This window comes from Rosa chinensis, chromosome 4 (genome assembly GCF_002994745.2).
Source record: "Rosa chinensis cultivar Old Blush chromosome 4, RchiOBHm-V2, whole genome shotgun sequence".
Taxonomy (NCBI): domain Eukaryota; kingdom Viridiplantae; phylum Streptophyta; class Magnoliopsida; order Rosales; family Rosaceae; genus Rosa; species Rosa chinensis.
In genome coordinates this window covers 52,734,192-52,746,945 of record NC_037091.1, presented here as the reverse complement: position 1 = coordinate 52,746,945, position 12,754 = coordinate 52,734,192, and the positions used below count along the sequence as shown (strand labels likewise).

General features: G+C 38.3%; 1 protein-coding gene, 1 long non-coding RNA gene and 1 pseudogene across 2 annotated transcripts; all 3 read left to right on the top strand.

The window, feature by feature from the left end:
* The window catches only part of LOC112196698, a 35,249-nt pseudogene that overhangs the window by 8,104 nt on the left and 14,391 nt on the right, over positions 1 to 12,754 (top strand).
* On the top strand, positions 5,137 to 7,052 carry LOC121052659. Its single transcript, XR_005809722.1, has 3 exons — positions 5,137 to 5,638; positions 6,083 to 6,226; positions 6,955 to 7,052. It is a non-coding gene; the product is annotated as an uncharacterized LOC121052659 (long non-coding RNA).
* On the top strand, positions 11,364 to 11,785 carry LOC112196700. The gene is made up of 2 exons (XM_024337117.1): positions 11,364 to 11,590; positions 11,707 to 11,785. Exons 1-2 carry the CDS (start codon positions 11,364 to 11,366, stop codon positions 11,783 to 11,785), a joined length of 306 nt encoding a protein of 101 aa, XP_024192885.1.

The following is a 12,754-nucleotide window of genomic DNA, read 5'->3' as shown; positions in this document are numbered from 1 at the left end:
CTACACTTTTCCAACAATCTCCACCTTGGTATGATTCGAGCAACCAACAATTGTCTCACGATCCGAATTCTAATATTTGTGCCTAATAATGGAGGAGGTCTAATGGTCTATCCTCTTATATGAATGTGGACGAAGAAACACCCCTAACTCAATCATCAAGGTTGTCTCATGTGGGATGCTTGTCGATTGGCAACCATGGTTCATGACTGATTAAGCCATGATAGATTGATGTTTGGAAAGGAAAATCCGGAGTGAGAGTATGGAGACTCTTTTTGCACTTTATTCTTTTCAGGGAAGATTTATTAACACGGAATTGCAGGGGCAATTCATTGTTTTACATTCATTTACAGAAGATGTATGCATAATTTGCCTGTTCAAATTTCCAATTGGTAGCTTAGGACCCATAGTTGTCAGGTGAAGAAGCTCACCGTTAATTTGTCATGGCTCTTGATGAGGAAGCCTAGGTTTATGTCTTGACAAATTATACTGTTTTCTCCGGGCAGTAAAGTAGAAATCAAACATTTATCCTGCGGTAACCTTTTTTCCATCTGTTCTTTTTCTTCGTTGAATGTGGGAGTTTGGTGGTTAAAACGTGAATGGTAAATTATGTAGTCCCACATTTTTGAAATGATTGCTGGTTATATAAGAATGATATTCTTATCATGAACTGTTCCATTGCTTTTATGTTTATGTAATAAACAGAAACAGTCACAACAACATTATGTTCCAAGGAATTTCCGGTTGGGAAAAGTTGGAATAGTGTCATCAAAGTGGTAAATGCATCACGACTAGAACAATGCATTTGAATTTTTTTTTTATAGAAGAATAAATATCAAAGATATATTCACGACTTCATTGAGTCACTGTCAGAATATTACATACACCAGAGTAAAAGCTCCCAAAGTATAGACCTGCTTTTGCCTATTTAGCCTAATCGGGAAACAAATCCCTATAAAATAATACTCATTCTAGAATTGCCATGCACACTTAACCAAGGACTACAAAACTAACCAACTACATCTTAGCCTATTGAAGATATATGACACAACCCAATAAATTGGTACATTTGCTTAAGACCGCAATTGGTGTACATCAATACTAGCCATCGAATTGAGTATGCCACACATATATCCACAAAGAGATCACCTAGATATGACCGGGCCGAAGCCCTCTACACCCACCAGAAGGGTGAGCCTTATTAGATAAAAAAAAAAAAAAAAAAAACTAAATAAAAGCAGCTCACAAAATAAAACTCTAGCCTAACTTGGCCAGCACAAAAATTGCCCAACATCGATGCCTAACCAACAGCCGAGACCAACACCATCATCGAACACGCTTGAGAGCCACTCTGCCCTAACCAGCACTCGTGACGCAAACTGCAACAATCCGGATCTAAAAAAGATTCAGATAGCCCACGACCGCTGAGCCACTCTTTGGAGCACCAAGAACAGATCAAGCAACAACACCGCATGCCACCAGCATCGCTGGACACCTACAAAACCATCCTCGACCAAACGAATCCACCATGTCAGGAGCCAACACACCCCATCAAAACCTCTCTGCCGAACAACACCTCACCACTCACCGACGAGGCCAATGGTCAGGCACAGCGTGGGAGCCTCATGGTGAGAAATGAAGGATTCGAAGAAACCCTAGCCACCTTCAAGCCTCTCTGCTTCTCTTCTCTCAGAGCATTTTTTTGTTTTCAAACAATGCAACTGAATTGTAATGCTATGAAAGTAAATAAAGAGAAATAGTATATATTTACTATTTACAATTTGAAGGATTTACCTTCTTTTATTTACTATTTACAATTTTTTTTCTTTTTCTTTTGTTCGACTTTTATTACAAGGCTGAACTGAGAACATGAACATCAGATCAAACTAACACTAGCCCAACTGACAACATTGACAAAACCTAAATGAAATATACAAATTTTTCTTTTTTTGTCTAACATAAATAGAAAAAACAAAAACAAAAAACAGAAAATTGCATTTGGATCAGATCGGGTCGATCACAGGTCATTGCGTAGGCCTTTATCGCTTCCAGTACTTTCGGTACCAGAAAAGAGCTAGCGCCTTCACGGCCTGCACCACCAACCATCCGTCTACGATGCCAATGACACATTCGATGGCTGGTGGCTGAACTTGAAGCTGGATCAGCTTCACCTTGCGCTGCAGTTGGAGCTTCACGGACTCAATTTGGATCGACATGACTTTCATAGCTGGAACAACGGTCTTGACTTCGATGGCTTCTCGATTGGCTTCACCTTTGAGAATGTGTTTGATTCCATCCCTCGCCTCCTCCACAGTCAATTCAGAAGCCTTGTTAAGAAAAGTAGTTGTTGTAATCTTAAGCACTTCTTACATAGTCGAGTCAAAAACTTTTTTTAGTAATAGATTAAGAGTTTATACTCCTACTTATTTGTTTTGATGAAGAATTCATCCAACACGTACATTGTCTTAAACTTCCATTTTCGTTTATATATTTCTTACATGGCCGAATCAACAACTTTTTGTGAGTAAATAGATTAAGAAGTTTATACTCCTACTTATTATTTTGATGAATTCATCCAACATGTACATCGTCTTAAATTTTTCTTCTTGTTTATATACTTCTCACATGGTCGAATCAATAACTTTTGGATAGTCCGACTTATTATTTTTGATGAATTCATCCAACACTTACATTGTCTTAAACTTCTCCTCGTTTATATACTTCTTACATGATTGAATCAACAACTTTTTGTGAATAAATAAAGGGCTAAATACTAGTTAGTACACTGTGGTTTAGGTCCAAAATCAATTCAGTCCCTGGACTTCTAATTTCATCAAAAACACTCCTGCACTTTCAATTTTGATCTAATAGGTCCAATTCGTTAAAATTCTGTTATGAGTTCAAGTTATAGTTGGATTATTTGTTGAAAAACTATTTACTTTTAATAGTAGGACTCACTCCTAAATTGACTATGCAGACCACCTCGACACCACATCATAAAACATAGGCCATATATGAGCCACATTAACAAGTTAGATAACTCAATTGTTGGAAAACTAACAAATTGGACCTATTAGATCAAAATTGAAAGTGCATGGGTGTTTTTGATGAAATTAGAAGTTCAGGGACTGAATTGATTTTGGACCTAAACCACAAGGTAGTAATTTGTATTTAGCCCATAAATAAATTAAGAAGTTTATACTCCGACTTATTATTTTTAATGAATTCATCCAACACGTACATTGTCTTAAACTTCTCTTCTCGTTTATATATTTCTTACATAGTCGAATAAACAACTTTTTGTGAGTAAATAGATTAAGAAGTTTATACTCCGACTTATTATTTTTGATGAATTCATCCAACACGTACATTGTCTTAAACTTCTCTTCTCGTTTATATAAAATCTTACATAGTTGAATCAACAACTTTTTGTGAGTAAAGAGATTAAGAAGTTTATACTCCGACTTATTATTTTTTATGAATTCATCCAACACATACATTATCTTAAACTTCTCTTCTCGTTTATATAAAATCTTACATAGCCGAATCAACAGCTTTTTGTGAGTAAATGGAATGGATTAAAAAGTTTATACCCCGACTAATTATTTTTGATGTCATCCAACATGTACATTGTCTTAAACTTCTCTCGGTTTGGAGCTTGAGGCACTTCGACGACCTTTTTCTCTCTGTCGTACAAGCTTCAATCGATCTCTCGCCTCCTCCACCGTGACTTTCGAGGTTTTGCTCAGAAGTGTGGTGGCGGCGATCCCTACTGCCTCTTGTGCAATCCGAGCCATCGTCGACATCGATCTGCAAGACAAGCATATCAAATCAAAACAAAGCAAACAAAAATTGATGACACATATGAATTGTTGTGAATCAATAACCTTAACAGAGTCTGTCTGGTAGAGAGAATGTAAATCGGAGGGAGAGATAGTTTGGGGGATCTTTTTGCACTTTAGGGCCCTTTATTCTTATCGGGGAAGATGTAACATGGAGCTGCAAGTGCATTGTTTTATATTCGTTTATAGGAAATGTATGCTTGATTTTCCTGTTCAAATTTCCAGTAGCCTAGGCTCTTGATTGAATAGTGCAGAACAATTGTAATGTAAAGAAAATAAATAAAGACAAACCCAGAATTTACTATTTACAATTCATTTATTTAATATTTTTAAAATTTGTTTACATTTTCTTCTTCTTCTTTTTTATCTTTATTGTTGCTTACATCAGTCTTCTAAAACAAAAAATGAAAAATAAGTTTTTTTTTTTCCTAATATAAACCAGAAAAATGAAAAATAGAAAAATAGAAACTTCATTCGCATCAGGTCGGGTTTCGGCTCACAGGTCGCACCCCTGGCTCGGATCGCGTCGTCGGCCTCCCCAACCACCGCCTTCACTCCCTGAATCAGTATCCAACCGGTAACGACGCCGCCGACGGTGGCAATGGCACAGCTAGTGGCCAGCGGTTGGATTTGAGTCTCAACCAGTTTCACAGGAAGCTCAAGCTCGATCCGGATGGGATCGACTTTCAATGAGGGAGGCACCGGCGCGGCGACGGCTTCGTCTCTTTTTAGAACGAGCTTGAGACGATCTCTCGCCTCCACCGTAACTTCTGAGGTTTTACTCAGAAACGTGGTGGCGGCGATCCTCCCCGCCTCGTGCGCGATGCGAGCCATAGACATCTGCAAGACAAAAGCACAAATCAGATCATAAGATTTCAAAACGAAAATCGAAAATACATGCATATCAATTGTTGTGTTGTGAATCAATGAATAACCTTAACAATCTGTCTGGTACTGGTAGAGAGAATGAGTGTGTGAGACGAAGGGAAATTGGAGAGAGAGAGAGAGATGGGGGGGGGGGGGGGGGGGGAACCAGTGTGGGAGAGAAATGGTATTTGAATTACACTTCCTCTTTTTATAGAGGGGAGTGGAGGGACTGAGACAGAGGCTCTTTTATTTTATTTTATTTTATTTTATTTTATCGTGAGATAAAAGTTTTCTTGACTTTTCACTGTAAGCATAAAACTTTTATGTTTTTTTTTATTTTTTTGAATATGATATTGCTATTTGTTTAGCCCGCCAAATCTATAAGGTCAGACCCAAAAAACGACGTCGCTTCCTCCTTTCACCTCAAAAACTCGTCTCCTCTAAGCTCTCGCCCAAGACCCACAAATTCAAATCCACCATGGCCGAGCTCAGATCAAAAAACCACGGCCGAGCTCAAACACTTGCACGCCTAAAACACCTGGTTCATCCTTGCAGCCGACGACTATACCTTGCAGTCGTCTCCAGAAACAGCGATGTGGTTATGCCCTCCAAATGTTCGATCAATTTCCCAACCAGAGTGGCTTATCGTAACGAGAGGTTGTGCCTTTCAACTGAGCAGGACAACATTTTGAGCTAATTAAGGATCCTGATATGGAGCGTATAGTCAGCTTATAACTTTAATTACTGCTCTAAATGTTGAGGAATCATCTCCAACAACTAGTAGTAGTTGTCACTCATTCTCATATTCTCATATATATGGTCAATCGGTATCCTTGAAACAACACCTGGGAAACTTGATATTCATGCTTCCACTCTATCGAAAGCGCCTCCAGACGTCTCTCTTCGCCGCCTGACTTACTAGAACAACCTCGGTACTATAGTTGCAGCAGTCAATGGGGTAATCTTCCCGGTTTATTGTTGTTTTTTGTCAAGTGTAATCAAGACTTTCTTTGAGCCGCCTCATGAATTCCAAGCCACCTTCCCTTTTTTATCAAGACATCAACTCTGGGGAAATTGTTCGGAGGATGTCAGGTGATACTATTGCAATTGCAGTATGATCGATTTGCATGCAGGAAGTTCCATCCAATTTTTTGCCACGCTTAATTTTAGGCGGCTTTTGTATAGCGTTTTTTAAGGGATTGCTTCTCACCCTTGTCATGCTATCCTCTATCCCTATTTAGTCTTATCTACTGCCGTCCTAAACCACAATTTTATCTGCTCTCAGAGTTTACAAGACTCTGTCACTCGGTTTGTTTAGTGACTCTTATCTTACATTGTGATTGAGGTGGAATGAAGTTATTCCCAATATTGTGCAGATAAAACAGGCTTACATGAACTTGGCTAAAGTTTATGGGGAGAGAATTACATTGGAGCTTGAATCCATTCAATTTTCAGATAGATAATCAAGTCAAGAACCTCTCCTGCTTCAAGGCCTGAAGTTTCTGTACAGGACACAACAGGTAATCTTTGAGCCACTAGTTTGTACTTCGTATTATGGACATGACTAATCTAAACTTTTAATTAGGAGCCAGGTTGCACTAAATAAGTAAATATGGACTGTCCTCTTTTAAGCTGAAGCAGATAAAATACAATTCACATATTCAAGGTTTTTTTTTTCCTAGTCCTATGGTGAATCCCCCTATCCCTTTTATAATCATGAGAAGTTGAACATTATCTTTGTGTAGCCATTAAAAGCATAGATTTCTGTGTTTGCTGTCCAAGTTCTTAGTTTTTGACCTCAAATGATAGAATTTGGAGACTAGGCTTTCATCACCTGTGGCATTAATTTGTTGGGTGTTTTGGACAAAATGGCACGGTGCTCAGCAATATAATGAACTAGGCTGACCTTTTTTTATTTATTTATTTTATTTATTTCTGGGTTATATGGTTTTGCTTGCTTAGGTTTTCCATGATGGAAGTTCAAGTTGCAATTTTGCATCTTGTACATGCTCTGAATTATTTGAAAACTGTATGTCTTGTACATGTTAAAGAATATACCTATTGTGCAAGTACTCTAAGAACTAGAATTCTAGTACGGAGAATGAGTTGGATATGCTTTGATTTTATCAAAATCGATCTTGTTAGTGATCATTTGTTGAAATTCATAATTTCCACTAGTTTAATTACTGTTGGTGTATGTCATTCGTTTCATAATACCCTCTTTTTTCATGGACTGTATCCTTATTAGGTTGCTTCGGTCAGAGAGTCTAAGATCTAAATTATTGCAATCCATCCAAAGAGTGAGACAATTGTGTGTCCTTATTACTCACTCAAGGTGGATTAGGACAACCGATTTGCCGTTATGATTCCACTGCTTTGCGAGGATGTTAATACATAAACCATATTTCCAGCTCAAAATTGTTGATACTTTCGGTGAAGCTGGTTTACGAGTTGCGGCAGATTTGAGGGATGACTGCTCACCTGGTTGGTGTTCCTCCAAGGATTGAAATTGGACCAAAGGATTTGGCTAGTAATCAAGGGGCATTGACCCCTGCTTAAATATATACTAGAAAATTCGCCCGCGCGATGCTGCGGGTCTGTGTTTTTTTATAGGCGATAGGAGTAGTAATCACAATCTTAGAATGTTTACCGAATATGCTATCGTTATACATATCATAAAAGCTGGTTCACAAAATTTTTCATTAACTCATCCAAACTTGAGACTTTTCTAGCCTACATGCATAAGAGAAGACAATTGGTAAGGAAACTGATGAGGTACGTTCATTGGTTTTAAATGGTACTAACTTTGGAAGTAAGTTGTCCTTTCGCATCTCTGCTAGTCCCACATTTCTCATTGATGAAATTTACTAAATCTTTTAAGTCTCAGCCTGGACCATACTCTTCACCATCCTTGTTGCCCCTTGGGAAAAAAAATTCAATATCGGATATCAACTCACTCCATACCTGCATAGGACTTGCATTAGGCCATGCATTTATCCCTCTATAATCTCATTTTTCTTTTTAACAGAAATTCACTTATCATACTTTGTCAATGTCAAAACAAATTGACCAAAACACAATTCACTTCTCAACCACCGTCAGTGCTAAGATCACTCCAATTGCTCCTCCAGAGAAGGATGCTACTATGGAATCAACTTCACCGCAATTTGACAAAGAAGCACGTCAATCAATGAAACAGGAAAAGACATTAGTATTAACATCATTAGCTTGATATCCACATATGTAACATGGTCAGTTTCCTAATGTTTGAAACTTGATCCTGACCCTACTTCTTGATAGTTCTAAATCATAAGATACTAAAATGAGAATAAAGTTGAATTGAAAAACAAAGGGTATCTGATAAGGGTGTATGCATTAGTTATATATCTCTCTCTCTAATTCTTCCATTATCAAATCTAAACATTCCTCCATTTCTACCTTAAGGATCACCAGCCTCTTCCACATTGCAAGTTCAATTAGATGCAAGAGAATACTTCTATGTGGCTGAAAATTCCAGCAAGACCAGCCTATATATAATCTCCTCCATTTTGGCTGCAAGGGACGAATATGCCACAACCAATAATTCCATAGTCAAAGCTTTGTTTTCTTTTCTTCTTTCACGTTTGCTCTTCACTTCATAAAAAGTATCTACACAATTGCAAAATACAAAAATCAATGATCAATGATCAATTCATGAAAAAGCAAACATAACAAAAATCAATCACTGTATATCACTATAAACACAATCTTCCAATTACAAAAACACCTCCAATTTCTGAACTAAATGACCACTAATAAATTTTCAAAAACACCTCCAATTTATGAAGCAAACACCTGATTTACAAAGCCAATTACTAAATTACAGTCCTCCAATTTACTGTAAAGTTTGTAGGCTAATTCTTTTTTTTGATCAAATAAGAACTTCATTAATAATGAAACTGCTTACAACAAGTTTTAGGCGACATCTCTAACCCAGAAATGGCCTCTAGACTTCACATTGGAACTCTATAATGACTGACTCTAAACTTGCACTACAACTGTATGACAAAGACCAACCACAAACTCAGAAAACACTTTGATCACCACTCCAAACCATTTGACCACAAAGCTGAAAATGCACAACAAAAGAGTAGGGCTGGGTACCCAAAACCGAAGTCCCGGTCCCGTCCCGAAATCCGCCCGTATGGGTCGGGATCAAAATCTGAAATTTACTATTTGGGCCCGTCCCGTCCCGTCTCGAAAAAAAGGGCCCGGTACCGATATCAGCCCAATAGATACCGTTTGGTCCCGTCCCGTTTAAATTAATTAAATTAAATCTTTAATTTTTTCATATTATTTGGCTGAGTTTGATTGGATAGTTTAGTTGGGAACACATAGGAATGATCACACCTGATCACTAACCTTTTAGCCTAATCGGCTAAATCGCTAAATGAAGACACGGAAGACCTCAATTCCCAATTCTCTCTCTTCTCCACTCTCCCAATCCTCTTCTGTAGTTCTTAGCATCTAAATCTCAGATCACCCACTTCTTTAAAGACCCTCAAATCTCCGATTTTTAAATGTTCCCAGGCTCTGTTCCTCTTGTTTCAGTTTCTGGGTGTTTTGGTTGGCTGTGGCGGGTCTTGGTATCTGGAGAAGATGAGCGGCGGCCTGAACTGAAGGAACGACGCCAGCCTGAACTGAGGAAGCCCGACGACGACGATCTGGTAATCACAACGACGCCGGGGACTGGGTCCGAATGACTGAAGACGGTGGCGGTCTGGGCAGGGGACGAAGCCGATCTGGACTAGGAAGGATTCCGATCTGGAAGGGAGACGAAGCCGGTCTGAACAAAAGGAGCCGGCGGTCTGGACGACAGGGACCAGTTTGGTGGTCTGAGCGCCGGTGTGGCTGGTTAGACGCAGTGGATCCAATCCTGACTTTGCTTTACAGAATTTTGACTTTTGAGTTCTGTAAAAAGCTTATTGTATTATGAACATGTTCAATTTTCTGGGTCATTGGATACCGTTGTGTATAATTGTTGATACTTGAGGTGCATGATCCATTTTTTCAAGAACAAATTTGGCGAATGTGTGTAGGATTCGGTATCCCGAATTGGGCACGGGCCAGACCCGATCCCGATCGGTTTCTGAACCTTCGGTATCAGATTTAAAAAACCGAAATCCCATCCCGTTCCGTCCCGAATAAAATTTCCGGTACCGGGTTCGGTATCAGTCAGTGACCTACCCGTCCCGGCCCGTGCCCAGCCCTAAACAAAAGTGCAAGATCTACTCAGAAATCAAACTGATCCATCGACAAAAAAAAAAAAAAAAAAAAAAACCGCAAGATCTACCCGGAAATCAAACTGATCCATAGACAAATCCAAATTTAAATCCAAATGGTAAACAAATCCTGATTTGATTCAGTCCCCAATTCCATAGACATTCCTTTCTTGCCTTTTCAAAGCATAGGCAACATCCATGGAATGACCTACTATATAAACAATATGACTTTTGGATTACCTGATCAAACACTATATGTGGCATCCAATTGGTTTCTATGTTCAGACACATGCGCACATTCACTATAACAGATCAAGAACAATGCAACAGCTCATATGTTTGGTTTCTAATTAATTATTAGCTTTTCAAGCAATCAAGCATCAGGTCATGCGTCCAGTATTTGTATTATTAACGCACATGATATACATACCTTCTTAACCATGCATGAAATATTGCACCACATCTAGTCCTTCTCTAATGGATTTGATCTAATTCTAGAACAAATCATATATATGCACTCAGTCTCATGCGTACCTTGGAGAGATCACCACATACAATATCAAACTCATAAGAAAGGTAGACCGATCTTTAAACATAGCAACTAATTAAGCCAAAAACTTTCGTCATACGGCTTTAGATTGTTGGAAACATGGTATCAAATATTCATACGTAATAAATTTAATCAAGCAACAAAATCAATTAAATCAATTGAGCACATCATATAGACACAAATAATATAAAGAAGAAGAGATATGAAGAGTCAAGCATGTGAGTACTAGAGAGGCACGGCATTCGCTGTCCTAAAGCCGTAGATGCCTCCCTACGTGCAGGTCATAACAATCGTCTACAACTCCAAGATACAACCCTTGAAGTCTCACAGGATGTCTAATCCGCTTTGCACGACTAACGGTAGACGGAGTGCCAAGTGTTTATCGATTGCCCACGGAATAGGAAATAGGAATGGAAAGGAGAAAGATGAAGAGTAAGAGAATCAGAGCATTACTAAGACTTCCTCTTTTTGTCTCAAGAGTTGAGTATTTATAGAACTCTTCATAATCTTTTGAAAATATATGACTCTTCAATTTAAATAAATAATATTTAAAAAAAATATGAGTTTTGAATCTTAATAATTTTAACCAAAAACCAACATCCAGTACCATCACAATAACCTCGGGAAATCGACTACAAGTTTTCGGCGTCGAATTCAGATTAGTTATTCTTCACTGAATGCAAATTCTGAGAGTTATTCTGTGCTTCTAGTGTTGGATGAAATGGACTTTGAAAGTTGAATACTTGTTAATAGTTTCGGTTATAATTGGTAAATTTAAACACTTTCTTATCAATATTTGCATGTGTGTTGGGGTTTTGAGTTGATTCCATGAATCGTGTTTTTAGAATGGCGGATATCAAAGCAGTAGTTGGTCTCTCATGGGAACCAAAGATTCCGAATTTTTCATCGGAAACCAAAACTGGACTTACAGTTGATGCAAAACCTCAAGAAACCAATCACCTTTGGAAACCCGCCACACAGCTTGTGGATGGCCTCTTTGTGCCACCAAATAACCCCAAAACGCTGAACAAGTTGCAGAGGAAGCAACTCAAAGACACGACTGGCTCGAATTGGTATGTCAGCCCTTTGTGTGATTTGGGTCTTGTATTATCTTAGAAACCATTAGGGAATGCACAGTGATTGAAGTTGTTATGTTTGCCTGTGTATTCTGATAACCTATGTTATTCAGGTTTGACATGCCTGCACCAACCATGACCCCAGAGTTGCAGAAAGATCTCCAATTACTCAAGGTACGTGCGGTACTATAGCTGCTGTTTTGTTTTCTTTTGTTAGTTTCCTTTACACTTAAGTTGGAATTATATATGCACATCCGTTGGTACTTGGCTTTGCCACCTTTGCGCTTGCATTGTTATGTGTTTTCTGATATTATGAAGACATTAGCATATCAAAAGCACAAGATTACAAGCCTGCACAAGAGAACAAGTAACAACACAGTATGGTAGCAGAAGACAATATTGGAGACAACTCGTGCTCTCTCACCCAAGTACAATTGACAGAGCTTGTTGCTACATTGCAGACTAAGAAGACCAAGCATGACCACATAATGACCACATATTGAACTGCACATCTGACATCTCTGTTAACTTTCACATGCATGTGATCTTGATGTCTAATAGCAGCTAGGCTTGCTCAGAATTCTAGTATAAATATGTGTTCTTTTATGTAATCATCATCCACTTCAATCAAGCAAATTCCATTTCTCTTTATTTTCTTATTATCGGACCATTACACTTCATCAGCTGACTACTTGTAATTATAGCTACTTGTCTTCTGAGGTAATTCAGTAGATCTAATAAAATCCCCTCTCACGTTGAAGTTTGCATTTGATGTTACAAAGATGGTCTTGCTTTTAGTGTCACTCCTTGTCCATTGGATTTAATCAAATTTCGGCTTTAACCAAAATGAACCTTCTCGAATGTTAACACGTTCTATATTAAGTGGCCTTTTTCTTACCTTTGGCTTTCCAGCATATAGAGACTGGATGGAAGTACCATATGGAGAAATGGAGCAATAGTTCAGGTATTACGAGGGTAGTTTTAAAAATTTAAGTGCCAAAATGTCCGTGGTCATAGTTCAAGTACCATTTGAGGATTTCTCCCTAAAGGAAATATACCAGAATAATGTCTCACGCAACAATGCCTAATACAATCTCTTAAAATAAAGATAATGCCTAATACAACAGAACCTATCATGCTAAGCATTCTTAGTCGTACAAT